Source organism: Phaethon lepturus, unplaced genomic scaffold (assembly GCF_000687285.1).
Source record: "Phaethon lepturus isolate BGI_N335 unplaced genomic scaffold, ASM68728v1 scaffold51748, whole genome shotgun sequence".
Lineage (NCBI taxonomy): Eukaryota > Metazoa > Chordata > Aves > Phaethontiformes > Phaethontidae > Phaethon > Phaethon lepturus.
The window spans coordinates 1-20,479 of record NW_010558037.1 but is presented as its reverse complement, the minus strand read 5'-3'; the positions used below and the strand labels follow the sequence as shown (position 1 = coordinate 20,479).

Genomic DNA, 20,479 nt, shown 5'->3' with positions numbered 1-20,479 from the left:
AAAGATATTAACCACTCTTTCAATCATTCCCACCACCATTCTGAAGAGAGACATAAACAGAGAGACACAGAATACCATGTTCTGAATAGCCCTGCCTCGGAGCAACTTCTGCAGACAGATCACTGCCAGCTCTGTTTCCTCTTCCTCCTGCCAAAACACAACAAATACCCACAGAATAGTGAATAATTTATTATTTGGAGACTGAGATTTCTATAGATTATATCTAACTATCAAAAAGTCTAACTCATATCCAGCTTTTTCTCAGTTGTTTCTGAACATAGTTCTTCTTATTTCTAGGGAAAGGAAGGTGAGTCAGAATAATAAGTACTTCCATGTTTTACAGAGACGAGGGAGAAAGGCTGTGTAATTAGATACTATTTGATTAATTTTAGAGGGTCTTTAGAGATGAGTACCTAATGATAAGGAGATATTGATGGAGAAAATTACTGTATGCATTAGAAGCACTATTTGTAGCTTGACTGAATCTGAGTTTGCAAAATGAGCATCAGCTACATTAATTTAAGAGGTCAAGACACTAAGGGAATAGAATTATTATTGAAGGAGGTGCAAGAGAGCTGTTAACAAAAAATAAAGGGATTAAATGAAAAGGGAACATACAAAATTTTGATTTTGATACTTATTCCAGTGGTGACCTTTATCAGAGTAACTCGGTAAATTTAAGACTCAGAAAGTGATAGTTTGGAAGTAAAATTAATTACATTATATTGTGATTTGGTTCTTTGAGAACTTTACTGGCCTAGCAGAATGATGGAGCATATTGGGAAAGGGAATATGACCATAGGAGGGGAAGAAAAAGGCTTATTTTAAACAGAGGAGGCACAGCTGGCAGTATCTTTTCTTGCTGAGGGGTCTTCTAGTCTGGGGTTGACAGTAGCAGAAGGAGAAGAAAGCCCATTGGGTGCCTGGGAAAGGTAAAAAGATACCTAAAAATTGCAAGGAAGGTTTTTAATAAAGAGCCTATGAGGTCTGAATTGAAATGTGGTATTTTAGAAGTGCTGGAAAAACAGGGAAGAGTGTGGGATGAGAGAAGTGGTGTGGGCTTGAATCTTAGTATCTGTTTTTTCTTAGATGTTGAAGATTAAGTTTTCCAAAAGCAAAATAAGCCTTCCTGCTTTTCCACACCACCACCCAGGAGGAGCAAAGCAGAACTAGCCAAAGGACTGCCTTATGATTTAGGGTATTCTTTTTCTCTGGGAAGAAGGGATGAATTTCCAGTCCAGTTGGAGAGCTAAACTGTACTATATCACCTGGCTACACTGTGAAAGCCCTTCAGACAGAGTTTTGGAAATGGTGGTGACAGATATACTGCACAGGTAATCCAAACTCTTGGTTTGATGTAAACTAAAATTTGGTTTAAATTTTTGTGGGATGCATTTTTCTGTACTTCTATTGTTCAGTACTGCAAATGATGCCTTAGTAAGGGTAATCATCAACTTCTCCATCTGCCTGCTATGGACCAGCAGGAAGAAAGAAAAGAGATGGAAAGCCTATCAAGCCCTGCAGAGAAAAAAAAAACAAATGGAATTAAGTATATAGAAGAATCTAGGAGCAGGCTGAAAACTAGAGGAGGCTGGGAGGAAGTGATAAACCAGTGAAGGAGTAAGGAATTCAGAGGTGCTCTGTGAGCTTGTTGTGGCTAGTAAGTGCGTAAGAAATGACTGGGGGAGAGGAGTTGAGGAGGTCTGCAGTAGTGCCTCCATTCTTTCCACTTTCTTTTATATGCCTTGTGGTCCATGTCACTCGCTTGTCACTGGCACACTTTCCTTTTGAGATCCTCAACTCCAGTGGGAAGAGGCTGGTGCACTTAGCAGTTCATATTTCTCTGTGTGTATGGCAGGAAGAGAAGCATTAACAACTGAGAAGAGCCTTGCTTTTAGTGCTCCTCACAGCCAGCTGGTAGGAGAAACCTTACGTGGGTTCTGCAAGGCGGGAGATGTTAGTGCTGCTCTTCAGTGGCTGCAGTGGCCTGATTTTACAGGTGGAGCTTCACTGGGGAGCTCCACTCTTTTATGTGTTCACACATAAAGGTTCGTGAAAATAAACCAAATGTTCACAGAATTCATTTAGGTGGAATTCTATTGAATTTAAGATAAACTATAATCTGTGAACGTGCTCAGGAATGACTACAACTGGGGGTAAGTCTTTCTGATTTCTTTTCATGTTACCTGGAAGTACTTAAAAATCTGCTAAACTGGTAAAACTAAATACTGTAAATCTACCACTGCAATACAATATCTAATACCCAGGAGTTAGTAAAGCTGTGGAAAACTCTTCCCAAGGAGATATTGTTTCAGTCATGTTAAAATAGACTGTATAAAACATAGGGCATCATACTGCACAAAGGAAGACAGCATGGATGAGCTAATAAGACTTTCTTTCTCTCACTTTTATGGTTGTGTGACTCTTAAATTCACAAGCTTAAATGGTAATTGTGTCTGATTCTTCCTACATCATGAAAATGATGTTAATAAGTAGACAAAGCAATCCACTGGGGCAACCACCTTTTAAGTACGTTACTTTAAGAAAGGAAAAGAAGATGCAGTTCCCCTAAAAAGTTGTTTTTTCCTAGATCATATCACATCCCCCATGACACATCATTACTGCTATTTCAGTTTCTGCAGAAGTGTCATTTTCTGTGAACTGGAGCATGCTCATGAAAGACTGCATCCTGCATGATGACAAGAGCTTCGCTTCAGCAAATTAATGAAGTGCATGCTCAGTGCTAAGCACCCAAAGTCTCACTGACTTCAGTGGGACTAAACTTAATTGCTCCACTGGATTACGATAGTGTTGTCAGATCCGAAGGTTGGAAGACCAATAATAATAGTAAGCCCTTTTGTTCCTAAGAACAAGGGAATAACATGCCTACTAATTTATGTCTTTGTAAAATAAAGTTTGGTTAAGGATTTGGCCAAAAAATATTGTAAAAGATTTTCAATTCTTTGGCTGATAGTATCTTTATAGAATAAAGAGAGACTAAGAGAGTCTTAAGAAATAGCAATGGCTATTTCTAACGTGAATACACACTAAAATTATAAAGCTCACTTCTTTCCTTCTCTGGGCATTCCTTTAAAAACCGCGTAGGAAACCATCAGGGATCAATAGAAAGAAAAAGTGCTAAAACCATCCCACTTACAATTGATGGTTTTTCCAGGACTGGAGTGGGTGGCCGAGGAATAGGCTTTTCTACTTTTTCAAGGAAACGGAGAGGCTTCTTTGGCTCCTTGACTTTATTCTTATTCTCCAGTAGTGCCTGGAATAGACACACAATTTAATCAGAACCGGGTTAGATAGAACAACACAGTAAGGCCAGTCTTCTAGATGGTGACTATAGCTGATCACACTGTCTTAGAGGGACCTGAAAGTATTTTGCACTTTGCAGGCTTGTAGCTTCGATTTCTTACTGCACATCAACTGAAAAACTGAATATGGTCAGTCGGTGTGGCTATTGGTTGCTCAGAAAATACTGATGGGAACTTCAAAATCATATGTAAGAAGAAAGCAAGAGATATTTTACTGTATTTGCAGGGGAGTCACCTAAAATTAATCTAAAATTGATATGAACTTAATCTCTAATATAATACATTCTTAAGTAAAAGCATATTTCAGATTTATTTTTTTCATTTTAAAGCAGGAATCTCATTGAACCAATTAAACACTGACGCATATGCAAGCAGAGGCAGTTCTCTGTATTACTTTCCTTATGCAATGACAAAAACATTAATGATCTTCCTATACGACAGAGGTAAAGATTCTTTCAAAACATGAAAAATGGGTGGAAATACCACAATTTAATTACAGTTTACATATCACTACAGAATGGTTATAACTCTTTGTCTTTAACTATAGGTATAATGCTTGTTACTGCGAGTTAGAAATGTTAAGTGGTCAGGAGATTTTGTGAAGGGGGTGACTTGAAAAGTGTATTCTCACTGTTCTGTGGCCCTTCCTCAGTGAAATGTCTTTGTATGATATGCTGTTACTGCACAGGGTTGAACCAAATGACTTGGGACCCCTTCCTTGCAAAATACGCTTTGAAACTCTTCGCTGCTCATCTGCAACTGCCCAGCAGCCCAGTGGCACCCACAGCAACTGTTCAAGCAGACTAAGGGCGAAAGGGAAACTAACTAGCCTGAGAACTTCCTTCTACCAGGAAAATCCACAAGCTCATTAAGAGTGGGTTTTATCTTGCTCACAGCTGTTCGGTGGCAGGTGCCAAACCTCGTCAGACAAAGGCTAGGAGTGGAAATGCACCACAGCCTCAACTCTTTCAAGGTATTTTCAAAGTGTTTAGAGAGCGAAAGTTGTGCCAACTTCCCATCGCAAGCTACTTACTTAGAACAAGATATTCAGAGAATCACTTCCAACTGCATGGCAACGCTTGCCTGCTGTAGGACATCACACTTCGGCTCACAAAGGAAAAAGAAGAGAGTTATGTACATTTAAAGCCTCTTCAAGGGGGGCTTTAAAGTGGTGAATGGAGTTAAATCCAGCTGGTGGCCAGTCACAAACGGTGTTCCCCAGGGGTTGTTTCTGGGGCCGGTCTTGTTCAATACCTTTATTGATGACCTGGGCAAGGGGATCGAGTGCTCCCTCAGTAAGTTTGCAGATGACACCAAGTTGGGTGGGAGTGCTGATCTACTGGAGGGTAGGAGGGCTCTGCAGAGGGATCTGGACAGGCTGGATCAATGGGCCAAGATCATCTGTATGAGGTTTAATCAGGCCAAGTGCCAGGTCCTGCACTTTGGCCACAACAACCCCATGCAACGCTACAGGCTTGGGGAAGAGTGGCTGGACAGCTGCCTGGCAGAAAAGGACCTGGGGGTGCTGGTTGACAGCCAGCTGAATATGGCAGTGTTCCAGGTGGCCAATAAGGCCAACAGCGTCCTGGCCTGTATCAGAAACAGTGTGACCAGCAGAAGCAGGGAAGTGATCGAGCCCCTGTACTCAGCAGTGGTGAGGCCACACCTTGAATACTGTGTTCAGTTTTGGGCCCCTCACTACAAGAAGGATGTTGAGGTGCTCAAGCGTGTCCAAAGAAGGGCAACGAAGCTGGTGAGGGGTCTGGAGCAAAAGTCTTATGAGGAGCGGCTTAGGGAACTGGGGTTGTTCAGTCTGGAGAAGAGGAGGCTGAGGGAGACCTTATCGCTCTCTACGACTACCTGAAAGGGGGTTGTGGCGATATGGGTGTTGATCTGCCAAGTAACTAGTGATAGGATGAGAGGAAATGGCCTCAAGTTGCGCCAGGGGAGGTTTAGATTGGATATTAGGAAAAATTTCTTCACTGAGAGAGTGGTCAAGCATTGGAACAGGCTGCCCAGGGAGGTGGTGGAGTCACCATCACTGGAAGTATTCAAAAAACGTGTAGACGTAGCAATTCAGGATATGGTTTAGTGGGCATGGTGGTGTTGGGTTGATGGTTGGAGCTGATGATCTTAAAGGTCTTTTCCAACCTTAATGATTCTGTGATTCTGTGATTCAAAATTATAATCCTACTACTGTATGGGCTGGATCTGTAGTCTTTATTACTGAAGGAACAGACACACTCCAGCAAGGAAAAGTGAGCCTTTTTGTTTTCTCGCTCGCTCTCTTTCAAATGTTCAAATACAGCATTTCACTAGGGAGGGAAACCAAAGAAAAACTCAAGAAAAAAAATCCCATGCTGAATTTCTCTCTCCAGTAACAGGAAATTGATGGCACTTGCACAGAATTTAATTGTGAAATTAATGAAGTTTTGAAACTCCAGTGGTCATTGTACAAAACTCTTCTTGCATATTGCATCGTCAGGCCAGGATAATTAATTGCTCCAGAAAAGGAGACAGAGTTCTAGATGGAGGGGATAAAATGCTTTATTATAGAAAACTTCTGAAATGGACCATGTTAATAATGCAAGAATCAAAGCCTATAAACTGCTTATAAGCCACGTGAAATGGTTATAGCTCAAAAATGTTGAGAGATTTTCTGAACTGTTTCTTGTATTTGATGACCTTAGAGCTCTCTGGCATGAAGATTGCAGCAGTGCTTGCTATGATTTATAAGGTGTCTTGCATGATGGGGGGGTGTGTGGAAAGAAAAAAGCTGCTGTAATTGTGATTCTTTTGAAAACAATGGCTCCTATGTTTATTAGTACAATGTTGCATTCATAAGAATTTTTCTAATAAAACCTTAGCCTCCAAAAATATTTATTGCTAACCATAATAACAAAATACAACCAGAATAACAACTTTTAAAGACAGAAAAATCTATGAGCATTTCTGACAAGAGGGAATTCTTATTAATGTAGATTTGAGAAATACTGCAGTTCCCAGAAGTAGTTTTACGTTTTCGTCTCAGCACAGTCTACTGCCTGCTTTGGTATCTTTACTAGTCAAAAAAGCTTACAATTTGCTTTCTCTAATCTGAGGTTGTAAGTTATTTTAATACTTTAATGTAAGAAAAGAAAAAGAAAACATGGTTTTTGCATTAACTGGTTCTGCCTAACTTAACAAATTACCATTTTGTGAAATAGGGAGGCCAGGGCCCAAGAATCGATGTAAAATACTTTAAAAAGAAAAAAATGCTAAATTTCTGAACAACATACTTCAGAAGTTACTGCCTACATATCACACGAATTTTTCTGACGTAGACTACATTACTTTTTTTAGGTAGTAGGTTCAGAGTCATGGTATAATCTGGTTGGACTGGACAGGGAAGGACAACCCAATTCATCTTCTTTTCATTTTCCTGGCAAATGCAGTGAGCAGCACATGGCACCCATGCTTTTGGCCACACACTTTAGCATCTTTGCTAGCTTCTGACCGAAGCAGAACTGTTGACAGGATAGTGGTTTGAGAAACAACTCTCTGTTCAAAGAAATCATTCTTTAGATTCCTTATCTTCTGTGTGATCCTCTCCTTTTCACAAGATGCTAGGTATATTTTATTTTCATGTACAGCACAGAGTATACAGTCACGTTTCTCTTCCTTTTTGCCCACAAATGAAGAAGGTGAGATCATCAAGGATGGACTGACTACCTACTTTGCAATGCAGCATGGCTGCTAAATCTTGGCTGATCAAGACTGACATAATAGCTCTTAGAGCTTGTCTGAGCATGAGCCAACTAACACTGTGTTGGAGATCTGTTCTTGATGAAACAACTGCTTGAACAGGTTTTCCTACACTTTGAAGTTGGAAGCAATTTTCTCCAGACATTCTTGGCCCCCCTATTTCTCCACCTCCTTCCAGCAACTGGATAAAGGAAAACAGACGTGATGAGAGTTGCACTTAATGCTGAGGTGAGAGATTCTTTGTTCTGACATCATCTTGATCCAGCACTTTGAAACTACCTGACACTTCACCCCTCTAGAGTCACTAGAGCATACAGGTCAGCCTAAAGTCACGCACTGTTCTGCACTGGGATTTCTTCTAGCAGCTCCTCCATTCCTTGGTGTATTCAGTTACCTAGTTGCATTTTTTCCAATAGTAATTAGCTATATCAGTATGCTATCTCCTTCATGGCTTGGATTTTCACACAAGGCTGTCTGTATAATGGCTCGCTTATATTCCTTAAAGCACTGTCATCTGTGCTGGCTAGGAACTAGCTTTCCTTGTCCCTTTACAGATCTGGCTTAAGATACAGATCATTATTTTTACTGTAGATCCTGGGTCACTCCTGTTTCTGGAAACAGATCCTTTTTGTAGTTCCTTGAATAATTGCTTGTCCCTTCTTACAAGCTTTAAGCTTAGGAAAACTCTCAACATGGCAAACCAAGAGGAATATAATGAGGAGGAGTAGTCCATCTTGCCACTTGTTTGGCCAGAGAAGCAAGCCTTGGAAACTTCCTTTATTAAAATTAATTACTTCTGAGGCCAAAATCTAGCACTCCTCCTCTATTTGCCACCTCCTTCCACAGATTATCACGGGAAAATGAACGAAATTCATTCTAGAGCTAGATCACTGTGTAGTCTCTGAATTTTCTAGAGTTCTGCTTTTTTTCTAAGATTATGGGAGAAAATTTGTAGATTATGTGTTCTAGGACAGCACTAAAAAGAGGCTTTTGAAGAGAAAACTGGTCTAGCTGCTCAGCCATAGAAATAACGCAAAGCAACACAGTGCCCTTCTGAGATGATCCCTAATTGCCTGCTTTAAATGTTTCATCCTGTGTGTGATGGAGGTTGTTGGCATGATTGGGACTGCTTATGCCAAGTGGCCACACAGCTGTCCTCTCAAGTGCTAAATTCTGTTAACTCAAGTACTCTGCACCCTTTACTGCCCTCTTCTTGACAGCTCCAGTAGCTTATGAGCTGGACCTGTCATAGAGGCCCTGCTAAGCCAGGACATGCTATAGCCACCAAACTTAAGCAGCAAAAGTCTCTAATGGGAGAGGTGACCAGTAACAGCACCATAGAGCTCAAGTGCTAATTAGGGCAGTAATTTCTTGTTACTCTGAACAGAAAGTTTGTTTAAACCTAACAGTGGCTGAGGCAGTCTGGGTGTTTCACAGTGTCAGTACTTTCTGCTTGTCTGGACTAACCAGTCTGGTGTCTACTTCTGTATATCTAAAAGCAGCAGTTAAATTTTGCATAGTATTTATCATCTTTGCCTGCAAAGGAAATGCTTTGTAATTTTAAAAGATTATATATTTTGCCTTTTTGTGGTAGGGAAATGAGTATTAGTTTTGTTAGCTCCTCAGCTGGTACAAATCAGTGTAGACCAAGTGATCTACATTGATTTATGAAAGAAAATATGCAGAATTGTCTGCTTTTGTTCTGCATTCCACCTCCCTTTGGCAACCAGTTTTTCTCTGAAGAGACATTATTGTGTGAGCAGCCAGCATTAGGGCATGCTTCTTCTCTATGACTATAGATTAGACACTCCACTAATGGTCTTTCAAACCATTAGAAGTATATTGAACAAACAGATTATAATTGCTGTAATTGGAATTCAGCTCTGAAAGCTTGGGCTAACGTTCTGCTGCCTATGAGAACTGTGTTATGATCCAGATTATATATAGTCACTACTTGAATTTTATGCAGAAAGCACCCAAACTCAAACCCCTTCAATACTGCTGTGTCTTCTTTTCTAAAACTGTAGTGAATTAACATCCTTAGTTCTTGAACACTTCCTGTAGCACTCAAGATTTTCTCTGAAAATCTTCCTTCTGAATAATAATCAGATGCAATGTTTCATCTTTTACAAGATGCAGTGGAATTTAAATCTGAGATAATATGACTGATTTTTCAGAACAAGATTTCAATTTAAAATTCATTAGTAGACAGTTACTGTCTGCTTTGAGAGTATTATTGAATTACACTATAACAAGAAAGCTATACACATAATTTCTAATTATGACATATTTCTTCACTAAATAAAGCATAAGTGAAAGTTACTAAGCTTTACAAATGAAATTAAATATTTTTCAGAGATACAGCAGCCAGCCAAGAATACACCTGATTTTAAAAAAAGGTAACCTTCATCAGCATCACAAGCAGCATACTTAAAAGTACATGTAATTTACAAATATTGTGATTATAGATGCAAATAAGGCACTTCTTTCCTCAGTAGTTAATTGCATATATGGACACCTCATCTGCATGAACAGTTGTGATAAATTAAGATATGCAAAACACTATTAGCATGTTTGCAAATTAGATGCTGTTGTTAGAGAACAACAGTGATGCACATCTGATCTGATTTTATGAGTGGTGTCATTTTAATCATGCTTTGCTGCAGGTGTTTTTACAATATGTACTTAAAATGTACATTTTTTAAAATGTATAGAATTTTTAGAACACTAATCCAGATTAGGCTAATTTAATTATTAGTAGTTTGACAGTGTAGCCAGTAGGCTTGCCACATGTGCATTATAAAAGCAAGGGAAGAGATGAGAATGAGCAAATGGCAGGAGAGAATTTCTAACTGACATAATCCAAATATTCTGCTCCAAATACCTGATCTGTAGGAAGACAGAAGCAGCTATGCTTGTTTTCTGTAGGGTTGGAGCAGAAGCACAGATGTTAGGGAGAGAGAGTACTGACAGACTGAGTTCCAGAGCCGTACTGGTCCTGCCTACAACAGTCTGAATGTCTGATCCATTCTGTCCTTGAAGTTGTCTTACAGAAAATATGAATTTAGCACAGGAAACTGGGAGAAAGGTTACACATGTGTCTTCCTGATTGCATTTCTGAGCAGTTCAAATCTGAGACAAACTGACATGCTGCTGGATGCAGCTCCATACCTGGTGAACCTGTGCCAGCTCCACCTCTAGCCTTGCTGATCTTTTAATATATCCAGTCTTAGTGGTAGTGTACTTAGGTTTGGGCGCTTTAATCTTGACCTGGGTGACAGAATCTGGGAGAGATGCTTCCAGTTCACACAGTCCTAAGAAATACAAACAGCAATTACATAATGGAATGGTGGGGAGAGAAATTTGAGTTTTGTTAACATTTTAAGTAAATATCTCATACAAACTAAATCTTCCAGAACGCCTTACCTGCAAATGTGTTAAGATAGAAGTTTTTTACCACATAGCGTTCAGAATGGTTGTCTGGGAAATAACCAATTCTTGACAAAGGAGCGTATGTTTGTGATGCAAAGTCAGTATACTCTGTGATGATATCTCGTCTTTCCAGCTTCCCCATCACATTCTTCCTCTTAGCTATCAGTTTCCTGAGCACTGAAAATTAAATACAAATGTGAGAAGGTTCTTTATACAAATAGTTCTAAAAAAACCATATATTTGGAAATTCACAGGAGCTTTTGCTGGTTAACATAAAAACATGACCTGTCTGACCAGAACAAATGCTGCCCATGCACATCTATATTGTGGATGCAACCTGTTTCATCTTGAACAAAGACTGCAACCTTGTGAAAATAGAAATGGCTTATCTGAAAACTAAGTCTCACACTGCTCTCTCCCTGTCTTTCAAACTTACTCAGTGCACAGTCATGCTGAATCTTTTTTATTTTCTCTTCTTTAGCCTTCTCATTATTTTGCCAGTGGTCATCCAAGCGCTTGGCATCTAGCTCATTCTGATTCTTCTGTTGTGTCTGCAGCAGCTTCTTTAAAACTTCCAGTCGAACCTCCTGCAACCTGCAAGGAAAGAAAAGGCCAGGTATGACCTACTGTACTCTGCATTGTTCTGTGCAATGCTGTCATCATGAAATCCTACATAGCAATGGACTACTTTACACATAGCTCATGTTGCATATCTCGTATTTAATCTTTCATTTTAAAAAGTGAGTTTAGCTCTGGTGAAAAGTATTGTGATAGCAGTCTTTTATATTAAATTTAACAAAAATATCCCTTCCTAAAATCAGGGGATTCTCACAGAAACAAAAGGCTTGTACCCTTCAGCCAATCCCCTAAACCTTCTTGTTCCTTCTCTATTCAGCCAATAATTAAAAGAAATAAAGAGTATAATTGGACTCCTACTTTTCTATTTCTTGTTCTCTAAAGGCCCACTCCTTCCTCTCCATATCATCCACCATTTTCCTCCTCTTTGCGATTTGTGAAGCATTGTCCATGGCTGGAAGAGTTGCTTCCCATGCACGTTTTTCCCGGGCACGTTCAATCATCTCAACCTCAGCTAGTCCGGCTGGTAGCCCCCGACCTTACAGGCACAAGAAGAGAATGGTGGATGCATCAAAAAAACACCAGCAGAAAGTATTAGAATGCTGGATGGGCATAAGCCCATGTGTTAAACATTAGCAGAACTGTCAATACCCAGAAGTAAATGCTTCTAAGCCCCGTAAAATTCTATTGTATGAGGAATGGTAGAACCTGTAGTTGCCATAGCTTAGTTGACATTAAAAGTAGCACTTCATTCCTCTACTGCAGGCTGCAAAGGAGGAAAAACTTTTCGAAGAAGGCACTTTCTGAGAATGAGCACTTTCTTTGGCATGTCCAGTGTCCATCACTACTGGCAGGCATGACACTGGGAGATTAAGATCATAGGTGTATTCTGGGGCAGCAGTGTTTTTTTACTGATGACTGACTCAGAACAGCTGAAGAACAGTAGATAAATGGAAAAACTGTTACCAGTTCATATTTGTAAGACACATGACTAGAGCAGCGCTATTAAGTAGGTGAATATCACACCTATTTCAGAAATAGATAATGTGCTGCAAAGGAAGACAACAAAGTCTGTCTATTGTCAAAGCTGGCAATAGACTTGAAACCTGACATTGAAAATAAAGAACCTCCTGCTAAAGAGGGGAAGTAATTATTATAATTTATCTTGATTTCACAACTCACCCCAACTGAGTGTAGCAAGTGTCAGAAGTTCAGGGACTGAGCCACTGGGAACTACGTATTCAGGGGAGTAGGGATCTGTCTGGGCTTCACCATCCCTGTAATCTGTCTGTGTGCCCAAAGTTCGTAACTTGGGATCAAAGACCATGCTGTCTCTCGTAGCTGAATGGACACAGGGCTCTGTCCTAAAAAGAGATGCAAGATAGAAGAACATTTGTCACATTCATTAAAAAAAAACAGAACAGAAACACAACACTAAGTTAAAGGTAGGCTATCCAAATGTGTTTTGTTTTATCTTAACATTGCTTCCATTGATATTAACTCCATTACCTTTAGTAAAAGCATACTGAGGCTACACTAAGTCCTCTGAAATTTTCCTCCTTAGGTAAGCAATCCAGAAATCTTCTGGTTTCAGCTCTCACAAGTTATTACATGCAAATCTTCCTTAGTATCCATTCTAAAGCATTGCGTTTAATGGGCACAAAAAGTAACTAATGGCTGAGCATAAAATGAAATAGGACTGCTTCAAGTTAGCTTACATTTGTCTTTTCAACATTTCTAGAACAAAAACTCAATTCTGATGTAAGAATGTGCAACTTCCATTGACTCTACTAGGAAATGAATCTTCTTATGTCCCCTCAAAATTTGATCTCCACAGAAAACCACACTAGACTACTTCATGGACACTCTACACTACTGAACAGTATTGCAACTATCACAGAAATTGTGACAAAATATCAGAAGATTTTATAACAATATTGGAGAATCTTCTTTTTATCAGTATCTCTTCTAGGATTTGGAGACACTTGGCTTTCTCTTTCAGGCCTCATAATCATAATACACTTCATCCCCACAGCACTACTTAGATACTGCAAGCAAATTCTGAAACACTCAGTCACCTGTTTCCTCAGGAATTCCCAATGGTGAACAAACCCTTCCTTCTTAACAAGTTTTTCCTGTTGGTTCATTATGAAAAATATTGGTCACCAGCTAAATAGTTACCCAATCTTTTTCTTGTGAGATGTGACCCATTACAACAGTAATGTTCCAGAACTCACTACTTACTTTGCCATTGCGTAAGCAACATTTAGTGGAAACAGCTTATTAGAAGGGATGAGCGGTCTGAAAAGAGAGAATGCAGATGTAAGACAACAACCATGAGTGTAAAAGATCATTATGGTTTAAAAAAACTGTAGTCCACTAATTTCAGTGGAGTTACACCGATTTTCCACAACTCAGGTTCTGTAGTTGCATGTTTAAGAATTGTGCCTGAAATATTAAATAATTCTTTCCTAGCTAAGGAGCAGCAGAGAAAGTTTCACCAGTAGGAGTGAGTGTTATTCTGCTGTCAAAGCAGAAAGTGGAACTGCAAAACAAGGCAATAATTAAAAAAGTGAGTTTTGAGTGTGCTCACATTTTGCGTATGTTTCACTAATTAGTTTACTTTTTTCACCTTGAGATTTTTAGAGAGTTTTTTCAATAACTTGAACTCCTGAAATTAATTCTCCAATTAGTTGGTAAGGTAAGCTGTTTAGGACTTTTCTAATTTGGTTGTTTCCTCTTTTGCAGTATTTTATGAAGTATCTTGAAAGTGATATAGGCTCAATGGTATATTAATAACTCCTTCTTAGGCATTCTTATAGTTTGCATATTGCAGTTCACTATCAAGCTTCCTTAGCCTTTGAGAGACTTTAAATCTTAATTCCAAATTGCAGAAGATAACATCACCTTTGTCCTTTTTTCTGTTGTTGTTAAAAGAGCCATAAAGAACTTAGATTTATTAAACCCGGTTATTTTTTAATATTATTTGATATGGACATATTGGCCAATAGCTGCTGACTATAATAGTGAATGTAATTCAAAGTGTACGTGACTAAGTTGAGAATGTCTGTATGCTAGCTGTTGGTTCAGAACTTGAGTCCGTTGCTGACTTGCAGTGTCATTCTGGAAGGAGCAGAGTAGTCTTGCAGTAGAGGACATGATTTGATGAAAAGTTAATCAAGGATTCCCTTTGCTCCCGTTCTGCTCTTGGCAGAAACTGGGAGTTACCGAGTCTGGAGGACCACAATGGCATTGTGAGCATCTTCTTCCTTTGTGTAGGAGGACCTACAGCCCAAAGCTTTAAACAAGTAATTATTAAGTACAGAATGCCTGGTACATTTGCTTATATAAAAACTCTGGCATAGTGTGTATTTTAAGTACCTTGTGATTTAAGCTTTGGTTACTATTTAGATTTTCTATAGCAGTGATCAAAGAACCAACAGAAAAGACAAAAAAAAAAAAAAAGGCTCTGGCATATATTTAGATGCTCTTTAAACTGCACAAAAGAAAGCTTCTGAACTCGGTTTCAAATCAGTTCGCTCCTTACCGTGCAAAATATTTGTAGCGATTCCTTCCACTAACTTCAGGATCTTCATACACAATTTGAGGTATCTGAAGAGAAGGTTGAGCTCTAAAAGCCAAAATACAGAATTCCTTACTGTCATTTAAGAAGTACATTCAAAGCAGTTCTGATCTTTTTTCCTTATGCTTTTTTTTCCCCCTTCTCTCTCTACTTCTCTGATTGCACAATCAAACACACACACTACAAAGCCCACAAAATCCCCTTACTTATACAAGCAACTATATTTTGCTTTTTTCATACTTATATACATAGCAAGAGAGTTTGACTCTTTATATATATTCCCCACTATGTGTGGACAAGAAATGGTCATTTATTGCCTTTAATAAAACTTTCTTATATGCTTGTCATGAAAAGAAATGGCCACTTGTAAATGCTGGACCTTGTAAAGTAAACTACTTTTATTGGGGGGCGGGGGACAAGCTCATTTACTTAAAAGTGAAAAACTCTGTAACAGAAAATATGTGTAAAGGAGTATAAGGAACAAAGAGGCAGACTACCACTTTCTACCTTTCAAAAACAGCTAAAGAGATTTTGAGCAAGTGTGGAAAATTTTAGAATCAGCAATTTCAATCTGAATTCTCCAACAGAGGAGAAAATTAGGCTGACCATGTGAATGTTTCAAAACCTATGCTGGAACAAGCATATCTTTCACAAGAACATTCCTTCTTAATTTTTTCCCCATTTTGAATTTAAAGTAGGCAGATTGTTTAAATTTTTCAATATAATATATTGGAGGATTTTCTTTATTTTAAAGCTTTGGAAGACCATGAGGTAGACCTCACTAAGGCAGGCAGTGAGAGAATGGGTGTAACTGAGTCATTTGAAAGCTATGCATCAGGATTGCTATTTGATTTCACAACCACTTTATACTCCAGTCTTACTCTGGACAAGACAAGAAACAGAAGTTCCTTAAAAAAAACCAAAACAGCCCATGTCATGCCATTAAGGTAAGTCATTTCCTTAAGCTATATATATGGCAAGTCCTGAAGGTCATGTTTTTCAATAAGGCCATTTTTGGCAACTTGTAAGAGTCCTGACCTCAGATGTATGGGATTGTGGGGGCTGGAGTTGGTTGCTGCTGCCTGATTTTAAATACAGAGGCATATTTACAGAGATACAGTTAACAATACATAACATTGCTGGACAACTGGGATCAAAACAAAGGCTGAGATCAGTTGTCTTCAAAGACCCCATATAAGCCCTGTGAGCTGCGCTGTGGAACTCAGGGAGCCACAGTATGGCTACCCACTACAGGAAAGCCTATAGAGAGATGCTTCATTAACCTCCCGTGACATACAATTTACTGCAAAGGTAAGTTTAAAGTCACCTCGTCCCAGTGCTTTCAGTCATATCACATAACAAAAGAAAAGGAATGTTTCAAAATGCAGTGTAGTAACCTGAGATACTTGCTCAGCACTAATCAACCTATTATTGTGAAGTTGTGTTTGTAATTCAAATAAATTAATGGAGCGGATGGCTAGTTCCACTATCTGACTTTTTACAGATCAGACTGTTGCTCCATCCAGATGGATTTGTGTTTCATTCAGCACAGGTGGGCACTTATTCTTATGATCTAACTTTATTAGCATAAGCTGTTCATCCTATTATGGTATAGTCACAATGGGAACCCAGTGAAATAGCCCCTTTTACTCCACAGATCCTGCCTCTTGCATGTCCTTGACTTATATTTGCTGAGTTTGCTGAAATAAATGAGCATTTATTCCTGGTAACCTTGCAGAGGCAATGCAACTACTGAAAAGACAGCTGGGAAACATTCTATCTTCTGTATCAGCAACACTGTCCATCAGTGCAGGTTGAAACAGAGGGGATGTATTTCTCATTTTTTCTTAATTGCAAGACTCTTTGCAAATATATATTGTTGAAATGTAAATCAATTTTAAAGCAGCACAGGCATCAAATAAGTTCTTGTAATAGAATATCAGGCAAAATATAAGAAGCTACTGAGATTTCCATGTGCTGAGGACAGTCTGAACTGCTGAAAATAAGAAGAAATAAAAAAAGGCTCCAAAATTCTTATTTCATTGTGGAAATGAGAAGACTATGCTTTCAAAACTGAACAAAACCAAGAGTGAAAACCACTGTATCACTCTTAAATACCTTTGATTACTGTCTGGCATGTGGTAGAACTCACCTACTAGCACTCCTAGAGCACACATCATATGAAAAGCCCATGGTCTAAAGTTAGCTTGCTAATGCAGCAAAAACCTCTGACAACAACTACCTAGGCTGATGCCTGCAGTCTTGAATACAGCTACAAGAGATCTCCGCATGGTGTGGCAAAACACACAAACTTTTTAAAAAAATATTTGCTGAATCAGAAGCCCAAATTGTGATGCCAGGAGAAAGTTCAACTAAGAAACCCCTGCACTAAAAATGTGGTGCCCTGATTCAGGGCCCAAACACCCCTGAATGAACAGCAAAAGCAATCTAACCAGCTGCGACTGCACAGGACTAAAAGGAAACAGCTCCCGCTGAAGTAACACACACGAGTCACCGAAGTCTTCATAACTTATCTGATTTATAAGATATTGAAATAACTCCCTTCTCTTTCCCCACAACCGCTGCAAAGCAAATAGCACAGGGATGAAGGAATGTGCAACATCCACCCTGTAAAAAACAGATGGGCAACCATACTCCACAACAGCTGCAAACTCTTAATTTCAAGGGAGATAAAAGTAGGACCAAATTGCACGCATCTCCACTTAAGTGTGCATGGGTTTTTGTTGGTTTTGTTTGTATGTTTGTTTTAAATTATCCAACCATAGAACACTTACGCAGCAAGCTGCTGAAGAGCCTCCAGGCGCTGCTGAGCCCTCCCTCTCCATCTTCGGTCAATAAATGGAGGCACTGGATCTTTGCCTTCCAAGCACAGGCTGTAGCCTGGGAAGCAGATCAAGCTACTAAACATACTTCTGAACATTGGTGCCTTTACCTAATGTTTGTGTGGACACAAAGAAGAGAGGCAGTGATTTAGTGATTTCAAATACCATTAAAGAGATCAGAATTTCAGCTTGCTGTGATTTACAGGATTGCACATTTGGAATGGGGAAAGAAGGCGGCATATATATGCTAATGATGTCAGCTGGTTAGATGGTACTTCTCAAGATGTGGAGCATACCAGACTAGCAGCAGATGCACAGATATGTCTTCTGGCTGTTTTCCAGTGTCTAAACTTATACTTAAAATCAAAGGGTCTAACAGTTCGTTACATAAAGACGTCAGTGTGCAGTAATGTGAACTAGCACATTAACCCATGTAATTCCCTCCTATTTCATGTGCTCTAGACATAAAGTAACATATCCCACTTACAAAGTGAAGTTAAATTATTCTATACTGTAACAGTTTTAGCATGTGTTAAAAATATCTTGACTGGAGTTAGCACACAAAAATGATCACATTAAAAATCCACACCCTTCCTTCAAAGCACTAATTTCCCTGGCTAAATATGCCTTAAATCTCTAAATTTATGGTTGCCAATAAATTTTTGCAATCATGACTTAAAGTGATGTAGTTATATTGGCTTCAGCTTCTGCAAAGCCTGAAATCAGATTTGAATTGTGTATCACCCCTTTCCTTTCAGTGGGTGCTAACTCAGATGCATATAGTGGTGACATTTCAAGTACACTATCTCACAAGAGTGTAACAGTGTCAGATGATGAAGAACTAAGCAACCTACTATGAGTAGCTGCTTACTGTGCATGAGACTGCATTTTCGTTTCATTTCTCTTCAAAGGGAATTCAACATTCGAGAGTTTGGAAAACCCTATAAACTAATACTATCACAACCCCTGTTCACCTCATTTTGTGATGCTATAGACTAAGAATTCAAAGTCATATTGCTTTGTATTGCACATTATGCACTTGCTGATTCATATGCTTAAAATGTGTTTTATGCAAGTCAGAGTCTGTCACCATACCTATCCACAAAATTACACCTATGACCCGACAACATTAGTGACAGTATGCCTGCTTACTTTGTCTGGCCTGAACTGCTAACACAGCCATATTGTTGCAAGGATCTCTATGATGACAGGTAATATTTCCAGCTCCAAGTATATGTCACTCTACAGAGAGGCAGACAAACACACATTTTTTTCATGTAGATCTAAGATCAAGTCTGAGATAATGGGGTAAGAGACGTCCAGAAACATTCTTCAAAAAAAATGTTTCTTGATTCCATTGTTGGAAAGCTGCTCACGGATTTTCTCCTCCCTGTACAGTAATGGAGTTTCAGAGTTCAGAGTATCCGCCTTGCAGGCTCAGTCAAGTGCACAGCTTCAGGAAGACTCTTTGTTTAAAATCCAGTTCATTGTGCAGTTGTACCAAGTCTGTTTTCCTTTGGCATTCTACCTCTATGCAGCCTATCCAGCCATCAACCACTGCTGTCTAAAGGTGTGACTGCCACTCCCATGGACATGTCCTAGCTGGTTTTAAACTAGCTAGAGTGAATACTGATAGCAGGGGAGCAAATGCAGTAGGGAGCTAAGCATGGCCTAACTACCTAAGGTCTTAGCTAGGAAGTTAAATTGCACTAACCTAGTATGAAGAATCAGGATGGGTTTGCAATCTTTGTAGGCTGCTTAGCTGTTGCTACCTAGTTCATTTTAAACTGTCTAAGTATGCTACCTTGAGCTGTAGTGTAAGTATATCCCAAGGTAAGTGAGGAGGCACTGTATAGAATAACACATTTTAACAGCTCTGCTTGAACAACAGCCCCACAGCTGTCCAGTCCTTTTATTAGATCTTAATAACACATACAAGCTATTGTTAACAGCATTTGGAGATATTCTATTAAAAATACTGACACATGATTTAGGAAATTACTCAGGACATGAAACTGGGCATTTCTAGACTGCTGCTACAGAGTGACCTTAGGCCAGCAATCATGGTTACTCCCTGTGCTAAGTCTTGTTTTAGACAAAACTTCTTCCTTTGCTTTGTATTTTGCTGTTTTAAGGGAGCAGCTTAGAACCATGACAGAGTTTCTACCCATGTGTAAGCATACACACAGAAATATAAGGTGCACATGAGCTATCTTCAGTGAACACCTACCACTTTATCACCGACAAGTTGAACATGGACATTTGACTTTGAATGGTCCTTCTCACTTGATAGTGTGTACAGAGGGTCTGAAAGATAACAAATGAATATAGTTACGTATTTGAGGAATCAGCATGAATCATCAGTCAGACTCCACTTTCCTCTTTAAAAGTCTGTCCAGAAGAGAGTATAAAACAAACTAGGAAAGAAAAAAACCTGAAATACATGTCTCCATGTTGAAGAAACTCTACAATCACACAAATGAGCCTCAGAACTGAAATAACAACTGTTCTGTGGAACATGCACAATTGAAGAAAAACCTACTTTCTTTGCAAGCACTGACAACTTAAATACAAAATGAAGACATGAAACAGAAAAACGAAAGCATGGTGCAATGGTAATCAGTGGAAATATCACACTGTACATGATGCTTCCCTCTGGGATATTGAACTAGTGCTGGCTTTCCTCCAGCTTGCAAATGTTTCATAGTCCCAAGCCTCTCCTCTCTACTCATGACTCCATTACTGCTGCCAACCCGAACGCTTTTCCACTGTGTGGCTCTGCCCTGCTCCTGGGGCGGCACCCATCTTCCCGGTCCCAAACCTGCCCTCCCAGCCTAGCTAGCTGCCAGTCGCTCCGTGACAGTCCCTGGCCCAGCTATGGCCGCGCACCTCGTCTTGCACAGCGGCCGGGGATGGCGGGAGGCCTCCCAACCGCTTCACGATCCGCACACCGTCCCCCCCGCCAGCACCTAACTCCC

General features: G+C 39.5%; 1 protein-coding gene across 1 annotated transcript in view; it reads right to left on the bottom strand.

The window, feature by feature from the left end:
• The window catches only part of MAATS1 (MYCBP-associated, testis expressed 1), a 30,831-nt gene extending 11,019 nt beyond the window's left edge, over positions 1 to 19,812 (bottom strand). The window contains exons 1-11 of the mRNA XM_010292912.1: positions 19,732 to 19,812; positions 17,454 to 17,611; positions 14,623 to 14,706; positions 13,320 to 13,376; positions 12,258 to 12,439; positions 11,436 to 11,613; positions 10,936 to 11,093; positions 10,494 to 10,676; positions 10,239 to 10,381; positions 3,158 to 3,274; positions 76 to 147 (exon numbers count right to left, since the gene is read on the bottom strand). Coding sequence (XP_010291214.1) covers positions 76 to 147; positions 3,158 to 3,274; positions 10,239 to 10,381; positions 10,494 to 10,676; positions 10,936 to 11,093; positions 11,436 to 11,613; positions 12,258 to 12,439; positions 13,320 to 13,376; positions 14,623 to 14,706; positions 17,454 to 17,599 — 1,320 coding nt within the window. The 5' untranslated portion in view covers positions 17,600 to 17,611; positions 19,732 to 19,812. The remainder of the gene's footprint in view (positions 1 to 75; positions 148 to 3,157; positions 3,275 to 10,238; positions 10,382 to 10,493; positions 10,677 to 10,935; positions 11,094 to 11,435; positions 11,614 to 12,257; positions 12,440 to 13,319; positions 13,377 to 14,622; positions 14,707 to 17,453; positions 17,612 to 19,731) is intronic.
• Positions 19,813 to 20,479: the final 667 nt, after the last annotated feature.